General features: G+C 59.0%; 1 protein-coding gene across 2 annotated transcripts in view; it reads left to right on the top strand.

The window, feature by feature from the left end:
* Positions 1–19,399, top strand: part of COL5A1 (collagen type V alpha 1 chain) — a 158,787-nt gene that overhangs the window by 42,426 nt on the left and 96,962 nt on the right. For both annotated transcript variants that reach the window (XM_079707147.1, XM_079707148.1), the window contains exons 3-4: positions 2,336–2,549; positions 3,506–3,668. In XM_079707147.1, the coding sequence (XP_079563273.1) occupies positions 2,336–2,549; positions 3,506–3,668 (377 nt within the window). The remainder of the gene's footprint in view (positions 1–2,335; positions 2,550–3,505; positions 3,669–19,399) is intronic.

Raw genomic sequence — 19,399 nt, forward strand, 5'->3', positions numbered from 1 at the left:
GGCTCACGGACTCACTTGGTGATTGTAGTCCATCCTGGACAGGAGCAGGGGCCTCTGAGATGCTTGGGGTCAGATACCACCCTGGGCCCCTTAGTGCCCGCTCACTCCCAGGGACCAAAGGGCCACCACTGAGGTCCTGCCACTGGCCTGGCTGGGGTCTCCCCCTGGGGCCTGCACGCAAACCCCCTCCCCTACCACGGCCGTTCACTCAGGCCGGGATCTCTGATTCCCTCTCACATCCCACTTTTGGAGGGCAGCGTGGGGGGACAGCTGTGACGGTAGTGGCCTCCACGGGCCTCTTTCCAAATGGCTTCCTGTCCGTGGAAGGGCAGCCTGAGTTGGTCCCTCAGTGAAGCCAGCCTGTCCTCAGACAGATGGCCACACTGACCTCCTCACCCTCCACCTGGACCTGGCAAACTTTGCTGGACATGGTGGCGCTCAGACATTTGCTGCACATCTGCCCCTTGATCAAACTGTTCCTGCAGCCTTTCCCTAACGGCACATGGCCAAACCTACCCCCTCTCTGGGAGTGGAGGCATCCAGCTGGTTCCCGCCCCGGGAGATGGGCTGGGCCACGGTGCTGAGCACAGCAAACAGACCCCAACTTCTAGCTCCTTAACACGGGGCCGGATCCTGCCCGGGCTGTGAGCCTTGGGCCTTTCCAGATCCGCACCTTAGCCAGAGCTTTGGGGGCCGTGGGATGGATTTCTCCACCTGCTCTCCATCACGACCTTGAAAACTCACACAACTCTGTTGGCCTTTGGGGTTTGGTTTCTCTGCCTGAAGCTGCCGTGGCCCCTCTTGTCCTCAGGCTAGAGAGACCGTGTGTCTACCCTGGGTCCTCCAGGGGCTGCAGGGGCAGTTCTTTTCGTGGCACCCCGCCCTCCCCTCAGCAGGGCATCGGCAGCGCTCACAGGGACCAGAAGCAGAGCCCAGCTGCCCCGCCGTGCAGCAGTGCTGCCAGCAGAGGGCGCCCAAGGATAGTATCCCCACTAGAAGCTGTACTGACCGCCCCCCACCCCCGCTCTGCCACGCGGGCCATCTGGTTGACCTTGTCACAATTCTAAAGAAGGGGTGGGTTTGATGATGGGCTCTGTCCTTGCCTAAGACCGTGGGCTGGGCTTCAGCGCTCTGCAGCATGCTGGATGTGAGGCAGCTTCAGCCGCAGGGCCTTGTCCTTCCTCTGTCGGGTGTCCCTGTTGACACCCCTCGGGCTCGCTTCTTCGGCCTGGTTCTGAGAAGCACACTGACTTGGGTTGAGCCTTCCTGGCTGTGCATCGATAGCCCAGCTCCCTTGTCAGCCCCGGGCCCTCGCTCTTGGGGGAATTGCAAATTGCACACAGAGAGAACCAGGATGGATGGAAGGAGGGGGCTGAGATTTCCTCTCCCGTCCATGGAGGCAGGCTGTGAAGGGCGTGCGTGTGGAGGATTCTGCAGCAGCCTTGTGCCCTCGGCAGGGCCAGCGCGGGTCTTGCTTTTAATGGCCTCAAATTGTTTCTGGCCTGTGTTGTAAGGAACTCTCCCTCCCACCAACATACCAGGGTCTGGGTTTTCCTTTTAAATTTGAAGTCTTTTTTTTTTTTTTTTTTTTGCGGTACGCGGGCCTCTCACTGCTGTGGCCTCTCCCGTTGTGGAGCACAGGCTCCGGACGTGCAGGCTCAGTGGCCATGGCTCACGGGCCCAGCTGCTCCGTGGCATGTGGGATCTTCCCGGACCGGGGCACGAACCCGTGTCCCCTGCATCGGCAGGCGGACTCTCAACCACTGCGCCACCAGGGAAGCCCTAAATTTAAAGTCTTTTGATTTATTTTACTTTTTCTCTGATTGGCGTGTCAACCAGGAAATATCAAAAAGTGCAATTCTAGTCATGATCCCCTGCCTCTTGCCTTCCTTCCTCTCTTCTCTCTCTCATACCTCCCTCCAGAGGGCGCAAAATGAGACACACTCTGCTAGGCACAGCTTTAGGCACTGCGGAGGGTAAAAGACGCATCTGAAACAGCACCTGCCCAGAGGAAGCTCACATTCTAGAAAGTTCTAAGAAGGATTTATACATAGATGTATTGAGGTGTGGGAACTAAAAAAGATAGCATTGAAGGCTCACAGTTGGAAGGACCAATCAGGTTTTCATTTGGACTGAGCCTTGAAGGGGGTATGTTTGACCATGTGGTGTTAGGGGAAGGCTGCAGGAACAGTTTGATCAAGGGGCAGATGTGCAGCCAATGCACCACCGTATCCAGCAAATGTTGCCAGGTCCCTGAGCTGGTTTGTTTGCAGAGAGCTGTGGCTGGGCAGGGTTGGGGGCTTCCCGACGGCCTTATCTCTGTCCTCTCTTCCAGTGTCTGCATTTCCCGAGGACTTCTCCATTCTAACCACTGTGAAAGCCAAGAAAGGCAACCAGGCCTTCCTGGTCTCCATCTACAATGAGCAGGGCATCCAGCAGATCGGCCTGGAGATGGGCCGCTCTCCGGTCTTCCTCTATGAGGACCACACAGGGAAACCGGGGCCGGAGGACTATCCCCTCTTCAGAGGCATCAACCTGTCAGATGGCAAGTAAGTGGCACCACTCAGCAACCCACTCCTTCTCCTGCTGGAGGGTCGGGGCAGGTCACCTAAAGCCCCCGGCCAAACTGGGGACCTTATAGCAGAATGTGCTTTATAGCAGGATGGTGCTGACACGCCCACAGGTCAGAGAGAGCACTGGGCTTGGAGTCCTGGGAGCTGGGTCTTGGTCTGGGCTCATCCTCTGTGGCTCTGGGGAGGTCTTCTTCTCCCTGGGCCTCCACGTCCCCTTTGTAAAACGCACTAAGCTGTATCAATGCCAGCCTCTTAGTGTCCGAAGGGACACGGGAGACTGTGTATTTATACCCAACTTCTTCCAGAAAGGATCGAAGGTATCCTAAGGATACAGACACAGATGTGAGAGTGAATGATTTAAAAAAAAAGAAAAAGAAGTCAGGTCTTTCCAGAATTCTCTGTTGGATGCATCCCTAAACCCCGGTAGTTTGAAATTAATTGGCTGACACGTCTGAGGCCACGTGCTGTGATCCTTGAAGACCTCAGGACCCGATTTCTGCATTTCTAATTGAGAGTTTCACATAGATCCATCAGTCCCACCATTTCCTGTCAGGCTCGGTTTCTCCGGCAGCCTGCATTTGCTGTTGGGGGTTGAGATGGTCCGTAGGGAAGTACTATCAGGTCTCCCCGCCCTTGACCTACTGACCAGCCCACTCCAGGTTTCAGGGCTGTGCTCCGGGCTGCACAGCTGGTCTCATCCCAGAGATGAGAGACCTGAGTTTTGAGTCCAGTGGGTCTCACGTGGCACGCGGTGTGGACCTGTGCCCGCGCCTGTCTGCCCATAGAGGCTCGGCTCTGAACTGCTCGGCCCCGTGACACTGCAGGAAAGCGATGCCCTCCTGGGTCCCCAGGGATTTGTGGTTGAGGCACTCGTATTGGTGCTTCGTGACACCAGCCCCCCTTCACCTGCCTGGCTGTCTGTTTCTTTGCAGGTGGCACAGAATCGCTCTCAGCGTCCACAAGAAGAATGTCACCTTGATCCTGGACTGTAAAAAGAAGATGACCACCTTCCTGGACCGCAGCAATCACCCCGTGATAGACGTTAACGGCATCATTGTCTTTGGCACCCGAATTCTGGACGAGGAGGTGTTTGAGGTAAGCAGGGAGCCGGGCTGTCCCGCGCACCTGGGACGCACGCCTGTCCTCTCCTCGGGGACCTGGGGCCAGCCGAGCCGACGCCGCGTTGCCTGGATCCTGGCGCTCTGCTGGGGGCGGCCGGGGAGGGAACGCCTACTGAGTGTCCTGCTTCTGTTAACGGCAGGAGTGATGTCTCTGCCCGCGGAGACGGGCAGGCGTTCGAACGGGCCCTCGGGCTTTGCGCCCGTGGGGAGGATGAGGTTTGGGTCTCACCTCTCTCGGGGGTCCTACTGGGGCCACATGCGTAACTATGAGAGGTTCGGGGGCGGGGGAGGTGGCCTCGGTGTAGGCCCGCGGGGCCAGACTCTCCACTGTCTCGTTTGCTGATTCCGGGTCTTGGGCAGGTTGCTCTGACGTTTCTGAGCCTCAGCCTCTCCATCTGTAAAATGGGATCACAAATGCAGCTCCTTCATAGAATGTGGCAAGAATTAGGTGGGGCTGAATGCTGTAAAGTACCACGGCCTCCTCGTAGTAAGCGCTTGACGTGTGTGCAGCCTTGATAGCAACCCAGCGTCAGGGCAGGTGGAAAGGTGGGCAGAGCCCGGTTGGTCAGACGTGGATGAGCGAGGAAAGATCAGAACAGCCACCTCTACGTGGAAGCGGGGGTTGTGGGGACGGGGGAACCAGTATGTGAAGGTGGGTCCGTGGGTCCTGCCAAAGTTGGCAGCTGCTCAGCACAGCAGGAGTCCAGGACGGCTGCAGCCTGTGGACAGCAGGGTGGGCTGGGCGCCTGGATTCTGCAGGCACTGCCAAATTTTGCGAGTTACGGCGACACACCCTCCGAGCATGACTCTGACCACAGTTGCCCAGAGACCCGGGATGAACTGCAGGCGCCTGGGCTGTCCTCAGCCAGGCCTGAGCGGCTTTGGGGTCCTCCTGGGGAGCTACTGTCAAAGGCTTGGGGGTCGCACCAACTGGGATTAAGTTTTTGCCGGTGTAGACCTCTTGCTGGTGGGAGGATCCAGGTAAAGCAGGTGGCTTTGGTGAGCTTCAGGACTTATTTGTAAAACGTGGGTCCTGGTAATGTTGCCTCGAGAGGTGCCGGGGGCTCACCTGGGCTCCTCTGAGAAGCGCTGGGTACCTGCTCAGCGCCCGGGAGCCTGGGTCGCTGCCGCCACCCTTGCTCGAGGTCTGAATGCGGAGGTGGGTCTGTGTGCCGAGGCTGGGGTTTGAATTCATGTACCGCGTGGTAGCTTTTCTGCGCTGTTGCCAAATCTTCCTGATTTCTAGTGCCTTTTGTGTGCTGGTGGTGTGTCTTTTATTGTAACGATTCAGGAAAAAGCTTTATCTGTCTTTTAAAAAAATAAGGATCCTAAACCAAATCCTGCTTCCTTGATTTTCTGAGCCAGTTTTCCCATGAGCACAAGTCTGCTAAGACTCTGGTGCTGTAGGGAAGCACTAGGAAAGTCAGGGCTGGGTTCAAGTCCCAGCTGCACTGTTTACATGCTGTGAGATCCTGGGTGACTGCCTAGCCTCTCTGAAATGCTTGTGTGGGTGAGGTGTGTTTAAGGACCACCGAGGCATATGCGTGGCCCACGGCCAGCATTCCGTAGCTGTTACCCACGTTTATGATTAGAGAAGGAAAACAATTTATAATTATCAAAAAGAAATGGAAGAGAAGAACAAATATCGTATATTAACGCATATATGTGGAATCTAGAAAAACGGTACAGATGAACCGATTTGCAAGGCAGAAATAGAGACACAGATGTAGAGAACAAACGTATGGACACCAAGGGGGGAAAGTGGGGTGGAGGGTGGTGGTGGGATGAATTGGGAGATTGGGATCGACATGTAGACACTAATATGTATAAAATAGATAACTAATAAGAACCTGCTGTATAAAAATAAATAAATAAAATTAAATTAAAGAAAAAAAAGAAATGGATCTCAAATCGGATAACTCTGGTTTCCTCCTCTGTTTAGCCTCCCAATAAGCTGAGTAGGTCTTGCTCTGCGGCTGAGAGCATGCAGGCTTTGATGGAATCTGTAGCTCAAAAATATGTACAGCATTCTGGGGAGCGCTTCTTCCTGGTCGTGGCTTTCGATTTGAGGGAGAGTGTCTGCCAGGCACCAGAGATTTTTGTTGACCACAAGCTATTCATGTTCTGAAGGAGGTGATTCCGTAGCCTTGGCCTTCCCTGGCTGTTGGATGTGTCCACATCGGAAAATGTGACCTGTCTTTCCTAATGAAGACCAGTGAGCTAGAGGTGGTGATGCCCTCGGGGGCCCCAGAGCATCATTTTTTTGCTTTTTTTTCCTTCAGAGAGCAAGGAGAAAGTTGGGTGGGTTGGCCTCATATCCCCAGCCCCCCTTTGTCTCGTGGGGAGTGAAACAGAATTTTTATAACTAAAAGTGATTTAACCCTTGACTTTCCAGTAGATTCCAGATAACGACACTTGCCATTTTTAACCACTTTGGTTTCTGGAGACGTCTCTTTAAAAGGAGGGGCCAGCACCATTGAAACCGATTCCCCAGCAGCCACGTTCTTCGCCGGGAAGGATGACTTCCCCTCATTAAAAGCCAATTTGTCCCGAGGCTCTTGGAGGTTCTGGGGGAGCCGGAAGGATTCTGGGTACTTTGGTGGAGGGCCAAGCCGCCACTGGCACACGCTGGGTTTTGTGATGTGTGCTGTTTCCAAATAGGGGTTTACTGAACTCTAGAGAGTCTGTTGGGGCCACTGGGGTTTTTCCTGGGGTGTGCGTGGGCCCACAGAGGCCCCCTTTATCCACAGAGAGAGCCGGGGATGGAGACCGTCAAGGCCAAGACAAACACTTCCTGTAGTGCAGCGCCCGGTTTTAGCCAGACTGTACCGTGACCGGGGCCTCCCTGGTGCCACTGCTGGCCTGGGTGTGTGGCTGGGGCAGGTGGCAGCAGCCCTCGCTCCCTTGGCCTCCCCAGCCCCGGTTTGAGCCTGGCTCTGATGGGGTCGCCCCGCTGTACAGGGACATTGGACATCCCGTCCTTCCAAAGCCACCCAGGGAGGAAGTGGGGTGCATAGCAAGGTCCCCCAAGCCTTCATGCTCTTCCTCTCCGGCTGATGGCCTAGAGCCCACTCTGAACCTGTCCGAGCCCAATGTCCTCATCTGTAAAATGGGCGCGACGGGGCCAATGCTAGGGGTCGTGGGGTGGCCTGATGGAATCTCTGTAAAATGCCCGCACCTGTGAGGACCATAGCAAACCACACCGACCAGACCCCTGGCAGTCAGAGCGGGTGGCCCACCGTCAGCATCCACCTGCATTTACCTGTCAACCATGGCAGCGGCTGTGACCAAGGTCTGCCCCCTCTGTGGTGGCACAGGGTCACGAGCTGTCCCTTAATCTCACCGTGCGAGTTAGGTGCTGGACCTCCGCCTTAGAGATGAGGGCCCTGAGCCGTGCAGGGGGTGGAGCCGCCTGGGCTCACCGGGCCTCCCACTGCTGTGCCCAGAAACCCAAGGGGAAGGGACTGGCTGTGGGTCGTGCTGCCCTGGCCAGGGTGCATGCTCCCGGCCAGAGCCCCCAGGTGGGGACTGTCCCTCAGGGTGCCGTGGTGTGCTCTGGAAGGGGCTCGGGCTGGCTCCCTGGTCACTGCTTTGCCACCCACCTCGCTGACCTGGCCAAGCCCCGGTCCTTGCCCGCCTGTTTCCAGGTGGAGCGTGTGCCCTACAGGGCTGCCTGAGGACCTGCGTGCGGGGGGCGCCCGCAGTGAAATTCCTGGGGAGCTGCGTGTCCTGTGTCCTATCCCTTCCCCTGGGGTGTACCCGTGCCCTGGGACCCGTGAGAAGCTGGGGGTCCCGGGGCTTCGTCCCACCCCCCAAGGGCCCGCCGTCGGGGGAAGTGGAGGGTATTCTTCGGACCCCTGTGAAGCGGGGTCCTGCGGGCCTCCCTGTGCAGGAGAGTCTTGTTTTCACCCGGGCTTAGGACAAGCTCTGTGTTTTCGGAAACAGATAAGACTGCCAGGAGAGCGAGCGCGTCTGGCAGGAGGGGGAAGCGGCTATATTTCTTCAGTGGCAAACCTGGGTGGGAAGCCAGGCAGGGCCACCAGCAGGGCCCTGTGACAACACGCCGCCTGTGTGCTCTGCCCTCCCCGCACCAGAGAGGTTGAGTAACCTACCGAAGGTCACCCAGCAAAACTGCAGCGCAGCGGGGTTGGTCTGTTGTTGCTGAGAGCCGATGGCCTGTCCTGATGTCGTGGCGGTTGTGACAGTCACGGCAGCCCCTGCATCTCTCTATCCACCTGACCAAGGAAACCAGGACCGTCCCCAGCCAGGGCGCATCCCTGGTGGTCCTGATGGTGCTGGTGGGTGCCTGGCCTTGCTCCAGGCTGCTCGGTTCCCATCGTCCTGCACAGGCCCCGGGGACACCGGAGTCCCCTGGCCTGTGGGGTCTGAAGCCCTGGAACCTTCCAGGAAGAGCCAGCACGAGCTGCTAGCAGGGGCAGTGGCTGCCAGAGCTAGCCTCCCCTGCGTGACTGGTGGCCTGCACAGCACCCTCCCCCGGGCCAGGCTCTCAAACATGGGACTGAACTGGTGGGCCCCGCACCCGCCCTGGGCTCACCTGCGGTCCTGGAGCCGGCCGGTGTTCCCGACGGAGGGGTCCGGAGGGTGGGACTGGGGGGCAAGCCAGAGCCTGGTGCTTGGCCGGGGGAGGGCCCTCCTTTTGGGTCCTCGAATGGAGGGGGACGTGGAAGAGGAGACCTGCCCTGGGGGACGGGGAGCCGGTGAGTTCTGGGCCAGGAGCCAAGTCTGCTTTTAAGCTGTTGAATGTTTCAAGGAGCAGCAAGACCAAACAGACCACACACTGGAGCTCTTCTCCGCGGAAGCCCCGGGTGCTGGCAGGGAAAGACGGCATCGCGTTCAAGTCACGGTCCTGCCATCTGTCTGCTCTCCTCGGCCGTTTGGAAAGACCCAGTGGTTTACTTAATCCCTGATTCCCTTTTTCCAGGGGCCTGTCTTTTCCACTGACATGGTCTTTCTTGGAATTTAGCTTTCCCGGGGCGGGAACGGGGCCACGGCCGGGGAGGCGCTTTCCCAGCGATCCACGGAGCCGGCCCGGGATGCCTCTCGAGCACAGACTCGCCCTCCTTGATGTGAGGGGTGCCTGGCATCAGGGTCTCGAAGGACAGGGAGCAGTGAGTTGGTGTCAGAGGCCAAGGCTGTGACCTGTGACCCTTGACTCTGGGAACATCCCGTCACTGATCACTTGCCCAGAGCCCCCTGGGGTGCAGGACACCGGTTGGTCTAGAGGCTACAGAGCAGACAGACGTGCACCTGGGCGACGAGGGGTGTGGTGATGGCTGAGCTCCAGGGCTGGGTAGCACAAGGCCTCCTGGGTCCTGTCACACCCGGGGACGGTGCTGGAGAAAGCACTCGTCCTGCCGGTGGCGATGAGCCTGGTGCTGCTGTGTCTGAGCGTGACCCTCATTTGCACTTTACTCCCTTTCTGTCTGCCTTCCCACGGCTTTGTCAGTTTGACCCCAACGTCTCTCTGGAGAGGGGCTGTAGACACTTCCAGAGCGTGCTTTTTCCTTCCTTGGAAGGTGGTGCATTTGCGGGGCCAGTGGGGCCACTCTGGGTTCACTTTCATGTCCATTCAGACACAGGCGGGTACGATGGGGATATGGCCAGAGGGCATCTGCGGGCAGCGAGCAACTCTGCGGGCTTGTCTGGGGGTGTCTCTGCACTTCCATCCCCACTAGTTGACAGTGTTCACAGGCCAGGTGCCCCTCCCTGGGTCCACGGGTGTTTTTCCAGTTGGCGTTGCTGGGTAGACCGGTGCTGGCCATAGGAGGAGCTGGGCTCTGGAGCCGGACCGGGTGGGAAGCGCGGCTCCATCTGGAAAACGGGCCAGTGTGTTCAAGATGGATGCTGAGGTCGGCCTGCTGTGCACACAGCCCCCCATGTTCTCAGAAATCAAGACTCAGAGCGAACCATCAAAGACCCCTAATGAATGCTCTGCCCTGGCACGCAGAGCCGCCGTGGAGGGCCCAGTGTCTGCACGGCAGCTATCACAGTCGAGGCCGTGCATTCGGACTTTAGTCGGTGGTGTGGAAGCTCCCAGGGCTAAGTCTTGGGTCCAAGTCCCCGAGGGGGCAGCTCAGACCCAGCCTTTCCTACCGCAAACTGCACGTCCTGGGCAGGGCCTGGCTGAGGACCGTGTCCACCCTGGTCCCTGCCCTCTCCTTTGCATCCATCTGTGTGTATCGCCCAGGAGCACTGCCCTGCTGCGTCAGGCCACGTGAGGCGGCAGCCCTGCGCCCAGCGAGGCTGACCCTAGGGAAGCAAAGGGGCGTGAGTGGGTCCAGGTCAGAGGCCCCTGTGCTTCAGCTCTGCCCACCTCACAGGGACCTTCCCTGATTCCTGGCAAGAACAGGGGTGTTGCAGTCTCTGTGTGTTTCCTGGGACCCCAGAAACACATGTCTCCAATTTGGTCTCTTAAAAAGACAGGAGTTTAGGGCTTCCCTGGTGGCACAGTGGTTGAGAGTCCGTCTGCTGATGCCGGGGACACGGGTTCGTGCCCCGGTCCGGGAAGATCCCACATGCCGCGGAGCGGCTGGGCCCGTGAGCCATGGCCGCTGAGCCTGCGCGTCCGGAGCCTGTGCATGAAGACAGGAGTTTATTATTTCCTGGTTCTGGAAGCTGGAAATCTGCAGTCTGAAGTGGGTGGGGCAGAGCTCCCACCAGGGGCTCCAGGGGAGGGTCCTTCCTGCCTCTTCCAGCTTGGAGGGCAGTGGGCGTGGCCAGGCCCAGCAGCAGGTGGAATAATCTGGAAGGGTGCTGCCTCGGGTGGCCTGACAGGGCAGGGAGGTCCTCCGGGGAGGCACAAGCCCAGGCGTCCCTGGCTGTGGCCGCATCACTCCTGTCCCTGCTCTGTTCTCACCTGGCCTCTCGTCTCCTCCCCGCGTCTCTGTTGTGTCTGCCTCTTGTAAGGACACAAGTCATTGGGTTCGGGGTCTATCTTAATCCAGGCTGATTCTCTTCTTGAGACCCGTCACTTAACTACGCCTGTGAAGACCCTGTTTCCCAGTAAGGCCACATTCCCAGGTTTCAGGGATGAGGACTTGGCCCTGGGGTGGGGGTCCCTATCCAGCCCGCTGCCCAGGCCAGCGTGGGGAGGGGCTGCTCCCCATTGATGCCTGCAGGGCACGTGTGGGGAATTAAAAGCGGGTCTCTGGGCATGCATAGTTGCTTGTTTTCAAATCGAGGTTTGTCTCCGGCTGCTGAGTTGTGTCTGTCCAAGGAGGCTGGGGGGTAAGCTCTTGCCGGCTGGAGGGGCTGGGGGCCAGCCCTGCGCGCGGCTCCCAGCTTGAATGGGCAGCTGACTGACCCGTGAAGGCAGTGGGCAGGGAGTCTGAAGTGCGTTTTTGTCTCCAGTTCGGGTGCAGGAGAGGCTGGGCTGTGGGCAAGCCGGGGCCAGGACTCCGCCTGGGGCAGGTGGCCGGCAGCCTGAGGGCTGAGGCGGGTGTGACCACTTAGCAGAGGCCGGTGGGAGCAGGGTCACAGTGAAGGAATCGCATGATCTCACGATAACGTCTCCGCCGAGGGCTTTCGCCTGGAATCGCTCCTCGGGTGGGCAGTGATTTTCAGGGGGTGGGGTGCTCTCCGGGGTCGTGCCGGGTGTTCGTGACCTGCGTTGAGCCCAGCAGTGGGTGGGGGACCTCTCTACCTGGGCCCGGCAAGGAGGGATCCAGAGAGACCCCAGGCAGGCCCTGCTTTGCCCACGTGCTTCGGGACCTGGCTCCTTCTGCTGCCTGGCCCGAGAGGGCTGCAGGTTTGTTCCAGGGAAACTGTGAGCAACAGGCCCACGTCCCAACCCGACAGGCTGATGCAATGCTGGAGGCCGGCCTTGTGGCGTCACGCAGCTTACAGTGGACTCTCTGATCTGTGGGTCCCCAGGGAGGATGGTGCCCGGTGACCCGCAGGCCGCAGTGGCTCCAGAGGAGGGCACTGGGGACGGACTGGGTCATGTCGCAGGAGGGTCAGGCCGTGGCTGCCGAAGCTGGTGGATGCTGAGTCCCGCGGTCCTGTCGGCAGTGGCAGTGGCTGGGATGGGGAGGTGAGGGTAGCGGCTGAGGGGAGCCCACCCACTTGAGCCAGGGAGCCGCCGCTGTGGACGGCTGGAGGGCCTTGGGCAATCCCAGGACTCAGCTTGCTCACCCTGAAGGTGGGACTTGCAGTGACGGTGGACGGCCACAGTGCCTGACAAAATCCTCAGCCCGCCAGCCAGCACTGGGCGTCCCGCTGCTGTCAGTGATGTTGGTGGAGGGCCCCTGGCAGAGGCGGGGGACACGGGCGTCACGTGAATTCTCGGGGAGGGAGTTTTCTTCTTACAATGGTTCTCATGATAATATGGATTCTCGTTGCTGCTGTTACCACCCTGTGCTATAGGCGGGCGGATTCCGAGCCGGGAGGGGGGCCTGAAGGTCTGCAGGCTCAGCTGGCAGGGACAGCAGCGGGGATTCGAGCCTCACCTGCAAACCTCGGGCGTGGGCTCTAGCCGGGCGGCTCTGGGGGTGCAGTGAGACCCCCCTGAGGGGCAGAGGGGAAGGCACGGAGGGGCTGGCCCCCAGCGCCGTGCCTCCAGGCTGGGAACCCTTGTGACCCCTTCCACCGCCTCCGGGAAAAGAGCCTCCGAGATGGGGGTCAGCGCACGAGGTTGCTGGCTGCCCGCTTCTCGAGGGAGCTCTGGGGTTGGAGGGGCTGGTGGCGGGGGGCACCCGATAACAGTTGTGCAGAGCATTCGTCAGAGGTCTTTGATGGTCTTGATCTCTGAGGACACGGAAAATCCATCTTAGCTCATTTCTGACTATGCCACCGTGGATTTTCCTGGAAGCTCTCAGCACCGGGAAGGTCAGGTGTGTGTGCGGGCTGTGCTGTTTGGTCTCCTTTACCTGATGAGTCTTCACAGAGCCCAGGGGATATGCACTGTGTTGGCTCCGTAGCACCCGTGGGAAACCTGGAGCCCAGAGACGTAAAGCCACCTGCTCAAGGTCACACAGCAGGGAAGCGCAGGGCTGGATTTGGGGCCCAGGTCTGGAGCATTCCCTGGATCAGACGGGGGCTGCTGGGTCCCCAGTGTCAGACTTCCGTCCTGTCCCTTTGGGGGTCTCACCCTCCAGCCTGATGGAACCCCTGTTGGCTCACTCCCCTCTCGGGGGTGACCCTCCGCCGGCCCCTGGTTCTCAGTCCTTCCTGAGCTCCAAGGACTATGCGTGTCTCCACTCAAAGTGAGCCCCTTCCTTCTGGCCCCTTCCCCCCAGGCCTGGCCCTGCTCACTTTCAACCCGGAATCGCCGTTTTCTCTAGTCTGAGCTGCATATTCCAGGCCCCTCCAGGCGATGTCTATCCAGCTGCAGCCGGTCCAGAGTCTGTCCGCAAGCACGTCTTTCCAAAAGGTCCAGGGAGTGACCAGGCGGTAGCCGGGACTTGAGGGCACTGCAGTGACTCTTGACCCTCATGGAGGCCTGGAATTCTACAAATCGATTAATATAAGTAATTCTACAAGTTAATTTCCCTGAGCACACACCACCTTCTCCAGAGCCCAGCCCCACTGCTTGCAGTTAATGCTCCCAGGAGGCTGTGTGTGAGGCCACTTCTCAGGGATTGGGTCGTGTAGATTGTCCATGAGTCAGCCACACTGTGTCCCCCCATCCTTCCCACGTCCAGCGGTGTGTGTTTGCAGTCGAGGTTGCCGGGTCTGGGGCAGAGCCTGGGACCTTGGCTGGCGTCATGCCGCATGGCCTCAGTGCTTGAAGTGAGGCTGGATTATGGCACAGAGTCTGCTCAGAACGGGGGTGCTGGCCTGGAGCGTGTGGGGCAGCCTGGGCTTCTAAAATCAACCCCTCCCCACCACTACCCTGCCTGGCCCCCCCGCGGGGAAGTGTGTGTTCTGCATGCAATGAGTCCTTCGCATGGCTGTGGACCTGCAGAAAGACCTGCGTGGGGTCTGTCACAAGCGATGCCAAGTTACTCTCACTGGTTGACAGAATAAGATGCCGCAGAAAGGTCTTTCAGGTTGGGACCGTGTTCTAGAACCAAGGAAGTGAAATTCAGTGAAGGTGAATGTGAATTTCTGCACTTGGGTTCAAAACAAGCAGCTGGCAGGTGCGGGGTGGGGAGATGCGGGTGTAGGACACTCCCGTGGAGGAGGTGCAGGGGTCTGTGCGTGGCAAGCCCGTTAGCGACCATGGGTGTGATGCGGTGTCACAGTGATACGTTCGGAACAGAGGGTGGGATGATCGAGGGGCTGGATGTGCGCGGCGGAGGCTGAACTAAGACCTGAGGTCTGCGCCTAGAGTGGGGCGGCAGGATGGAGACGGAGCTGGTGCCTGAGGTAGAGCGTCTCGTCCAGGGGTGTGGGGTGAGGTAGTGGCAAAGTGAGGACCATGGAACAGGGCGTTCACACGTATGAACCTTCAGCATCCACCTCCTCCACCAGGGCCCAGCTCTGAGGCCACTGCCTTCAGGATGCCTTCCTTGACCTCGCCAGGCAGAGGAGGTCACCTGGGCACCTCCTGAGGAATCAGTGAGATCTTGAGATTTGCGGTCAAGGGCACTGATTTATTTGTCTTTGTGTCAATAAGCTTATCATAGGGGTGCTAAAAATGCTGGTTGAAAGGGTGAAGGAATGAATAAACAGAGCTGACTGCCTTCAGAGGGAGAGGGTAGTGAGCCTTTGTCAGGGATCCAGGGCTGATGGTGATGGTGGTGATGGCAGTCATGGTGGTCATGGTGGAGGTGGTGGTGTTGGTGGTGATGGTAATGATGATGGTGATGTTGGTGATGATGATGGTGATGTTGGTGATGTTGATGGCAATGGTAGTGGTGGTGAAGGTAGTGATGTTAACGATGGGGATGGGAGTGGGAATGGTAATGGTGGTGATGGTGGTGGTGATGGTGATGATGTGATGATGATGGTGATGATGATGGTGAGAGTGATGATATTTGTAATGAGGATGATGATGGTGGTGATGGTGGTGGTGATGGTGATGATGGTGATGATGCTGATGGTGATGATGATGGTGAGGGTGATGATATTTGTGGTGAGGGTGATGGTGGTGATGGTAATGATGGTGATGGTGGTGATGGTGCTGGTGGTGATAGGATGGTAATGATGATGATGGTGGTGGTGATGGTGATGGTTGTGGTGGGGTGGTGATAGGATGGTAATGATGAAGATGGTGGTGATGGTGATGATGGTGGTGGTGATGGTGGTGATTATGATGATTTTGATGGTGATGGTGGTGATCATGGTGATGGTGATGATGGTGGTGGTGATGGTGGTGGTGATGGTGGTGGTGATGGTAGAAATGGTGGTGGTGATGGCAGGGATGGCAGTTTGCACTTTGTCTAGGCCTCACCGGGTGCCAGGCCCACCGAGCATGCTGCATGTACCATCACGCTTAGTCCTCAGTGAGGTAGATCTTGTTATCTCCTTTGCAAATGCACACTCGGAGGCCTGGGAAGATTCAGTGATGTGCTTAAGGCCCCAGAGCCGGCAAGGGGCGGAATCCTGCACCCAGGCCACCTGTGGTCACTGCCTCACCCCTTCCTGCGGTGGTGCCCAGGGTTGTGCTCCTTCCTCTGTGGAGCTTATCACGACACATGTGTCCCCGTGCCACGTGGTCAGTCCAGTGCCCACAGGCTTGCTGCTCTGAAAGTCTGGGGTGGGGGAAGGACGGGACAGCTTCACTCATGTGCTGCCTAGGCTGGGCTGCTCACCTAAATGTCTGGAGTAAAATATCTAGGGCCGCGTAGCCAATGGGGAAAGGATGTGAGACCCATGCCCTTTATAGAGTCCAGTGGGCCCGTGAGCCAGCCTGGTCCCTGCTGCTGGCTCTGCTGCCCTGTCCCTTGGTCTGGGGATGAGGTGTCCACTCTCTGAGTTCATTAAGGTGACCCTTTAGTCACTGTGGCTAGTTTCAGGTCTGATGAGGCTGGGACTTGACCATCCCCCCACCATCCCTGCCCCTGGCCCCTTCGTGGAGGCTCAGGTGTGGCACACACCGCCTGCACCAGCGCAGGTGTGAGGAGACACCAGGGGTGCGTGGCGCAGGTGAGAATTGGGCTGGGACCAGTGGTGGCCACATAGTGGGGGGAAGGCCACAGACATGGACCATGGAGGTGGGACCTGGGGGGCAGCAGGAAGTGGCTTCCAACTGCATGGAGATCTTTCTTTAGCACTCACTCACTCACCTGGATGGTGTTGGACTCTTTCTCATGCTGTGGGTGCTGCAAAAATCATAGAAAAAGTGACTTAGACCCCCCTGGCTTGGGCCCTTCCCTTTCCATTGTGTGACTTTCGATGACAAATGTCACAACAAGATGTAAAGTGTGACCTGTTTGGGCCGTGGGACTTGGGAGGTCTTTCATGTGCGAAGTCTCCTGGGACATCAAGAAGGTGGCTCATAGAAGCCCCCTGCCCTGTGTCCCCCAGGCTGGTCCCAGTGTCAGACCCACCAGGCTCCCCCGGGGAGGAAAGCTTTGCAGGGTGGACAGTGACCACGTGTGCCTCGTGTCCCTGGTGCTCTGTGCACACGTGTGCCTGCTCTGTGTCACTCGCTGGCAAGTGGACTCAGACTGGGCTGTCCTCACAGGGGGCAGATTTGTGACCAGACCCCTGGCAGCCGAAGGTTGATGCTTCCTTCTTGTTTTTGCTCCGTAGACTGCGTGCTCCTCCCCCAGCCTGGGACAAGAAGTATCTGTCCGTCTGTCCTCTCAAAAGACCGTGTGTCTCCATTTACGAGTGTGAAGTGCTCTGGTTAAAATCAGCTGCAAAATCCACGGGAAAAGCCAAGTGTGCAGTGGGAGCCCCTCGGGGCCGGTTCGGGTTGGACAGGGAGGGGCCTGTGGTGCGGGGCAGTCCCTGCAGGGCTGGCTTCCCTGACCCATGGCTTTTTGTTGGAAGGAGGGATGCAAGATTAAATAGCACTGGAGAGAGGAAATGAAAAGCCGGGCGCGTCATTGGAGAGAGCAGCGGCACAGACGCTCCAGGCCGGGAAGCAGGGGTGAGGGCCTCCCTCATCTGGGCAAAGATGTTTTCCGAGTCCACAGCCCTCAGGGTTGCAAAACTCTCCAACGAAAACTTTGCAATTTCCTCAGCTCATAGCAGGAGCGCAGCTTGGATAAAATCTCATTATGGGAAAAGGCAGAATTGATTCCCTCAGCAAAATGCCCGGCTCAGCCAAGGACACCTGTGTCCTGTGTGTCTCCATGGCTGGGGCCTCGCGGGCCGCCCGGCCTGTCCTCGGCAGGAAGATGGACAGCCACTGGCCACCCCGGGCGTCGGGGCTGTGTGGGGAGTGGAATGGCCGTGGTGACCGCCGGGCTGGTGCAGAAGCTTCTAGGGGGTCTGTAGAGCTTTACTGACCTGGTGGGAGCAGAAATAAGGCGCGTAAAACGAGAAAGCCCTGGGCATCCTCGGAGCGAGGGATGCAGTGAAAGCAGCGCACCTGCTTCTCTGGGCAGGTGACGTGGGCCACCGCAGGGCAGGCTGCGTGGGGCGCCGAGTCTGGGGCTCGGCTTTAGAGCTAACCTGAGCGATTACAGGGCGTGGCCTGCATTGGAGATGTGGAGTCTGGTGTCAGGAGCATCCACGAGGCGGGTGGGGCGGGGACCTGCCCCACAGAGGTCTGCCTGGACGAGGTGATGGTGTCGTTTATGGGGAGCTGGAAGCTCAGGTTGACGTGTGTGCGGGACATAGCACTCGGCTCCAGGGAGCCCCCATTCCGTGCCCTTGTGAGAGTGACCACCCCCTGAGCCTCAGTGGGTGCATCTGTAACGTGGGGATGAGAGGGAGGAAACGAGGTCCAGCTCCCTCGTGGAGGGGCCGGGGGGCTGGAATGGGGAAAGGCAGAGGCTTGCGGCGGGCAGTGGGCTCCCGGAAAGCCATCCTGTCGGGTGGCAGGTGGGGCGGGGTGGGCGCGTGCAGCCCCGGTCCCTGGGCTGCTGCTGAAGGAGGAGGTGGAGCCCCAGCCACCTGGTGTCCCCCAGGCGCCCTCCGTAGGTCCGCTGCCCACTCTGGGCTGGACCGTATGTGACTCGTGGGTCCTGTTGTCCGTGGGATCCAGGAGGCCCGCCGTCAGGGGCTGGAGTGGGGCACGTGCCCCTGCGGGTTGCAGTGAGAAACGCTGCTGTCGGGGGGCTTGTAGGTTGTGGGAGGGGGAGGGCGGGTGGCAGTGCATCAGCAGCTCCCCATGCAGGGCGCGCACCCACTGCTCCAGGCTCTGCGGGGCTCAGAGGGCAAGGCTCCGGGCCGGGAGGGGCGAAGTGGGGGAGAAGTGAGCCTGGGCCGGCGACCGTGCAGGGGGGTCGCGGCCTCACCCATATCACGGTGGGGATTTCGGGGAGCAGAGATAGCACAGTGGGGACCCTCGGTGAGCGCTCGCTGCATCATGGATGAGGGGGCCAAGGCCCTGGTCAAGTGTAAGACAGCACGGATGCTGCGGGGTGAGGAGATACATGGCGGGCCCTTCCTGGTTCTGGAAAGTTCTTCCACCCCACGGCCTCCGTTTCCCCATCTGTAAAGTGGCGGTTGCAGTGAGGCTCAGGAGAGATGCATGGGGGGTGCCCAGCAGTGGCCAGGCACACTTTGGACCCCCATCACGGCGTCACAGTTCCCCGGACTCGGAGCCCTTGGGGCTGATCTGCTGTTGAGGCTGGCGGGACCCACCCCCCGCTGACCTCAGATTTCCATCTGTAAAATGAGACGGTTTTACTACATCGGGGATTTTGACTTTCTAAGGAAACCCGTAAACCCTTTCCTAACTAACATTCCTCTGGGGCAGCCTGATGTGTAAAACCTGCTAGGACCCCAGGCCCCCTCCATGGAACCCCTTTTGAGAAGCCCTGGCCAGGCCAAGCGCCAGGTCCCCACGTCCCGAGGGACCTGCGAGGGGCAGGGAGGCAGGACGTCCCAGGAGGTCAGTGGCCGTGCCGGCCATCCCGCTGATGTTCCCTGGGCTCCGAGGGGTTGCAGCTGGGCTCCGGCATCTCCCACCAGCAGCCACTGTGAAGGCTGCACCAGGGCAGGGGCTCCGTGATGGGCCTCTGGGTCTGGAGTTTGGAGCTTGGTTTCCCATCCCGTGAGGCATCGTGAAAATGCTCTCAAAACACAGTCATAAAGCTGTGATCATTTGTTGCATGTTGGAAGGGCAACACGCACCCGCTTAGGGCAGCCGGGGGGCGGGCAGCCAGGGGGCACGACATCTCCAAGTCGCTGGGTAGTGCTGCCGGAAGCCCTGTGTTGAGAAGGATTCTGAGTTGTCTCTGGTCTCAACAAGACAGCACAGTGGGAGACGAGGTCTCTGGGAGGGGCGTGCGAGGTGTTCAGTGTCGAATAATTGCACTTCTGGCTTCCAGCCTCTCTCGATGGCAGGGTCTATTTTGATTTTCCAAACTTCTGGCAGAGCCCTCCTCCTGGACCACCCGAGGGTGGAGGAGGGCAGGGGAGCCCCAGGTTTCCTTTGGCTAAATGGGGAGCCCAGGGGCTGCGTCCTGTCTGGGGTCGCCGGCCACCGGGACAGTCGCTCACATGCCCCCTTGCTGCAGAGAGAAGTTGGTTGGCTCTGATCGGATGCTCCAGAGGGGGCGGAGGAGTTCCTGCGGCCTCACTGGGGACGGAAGGAGGGGTCCTCTCGGGGTGCGGAGTGGTGGCTGCCTTTGACCCAAATGTAAGATCGGAGCTTGTCTGAAGGCTTGAGGGGCCGCT

Source organism: Hyperoodon ampullatus, assembly GCF_949752795.1.
Source record: "Hyperoodon ampullatus genome assembly, chromosome: 6".
Lineage (NCBI taxonomy): Eukaryota > Metazoa > Chordata > Mammalia > Artiodactyla > Ziphiidae > Hyperoodon > Hyperoodon ampullatus.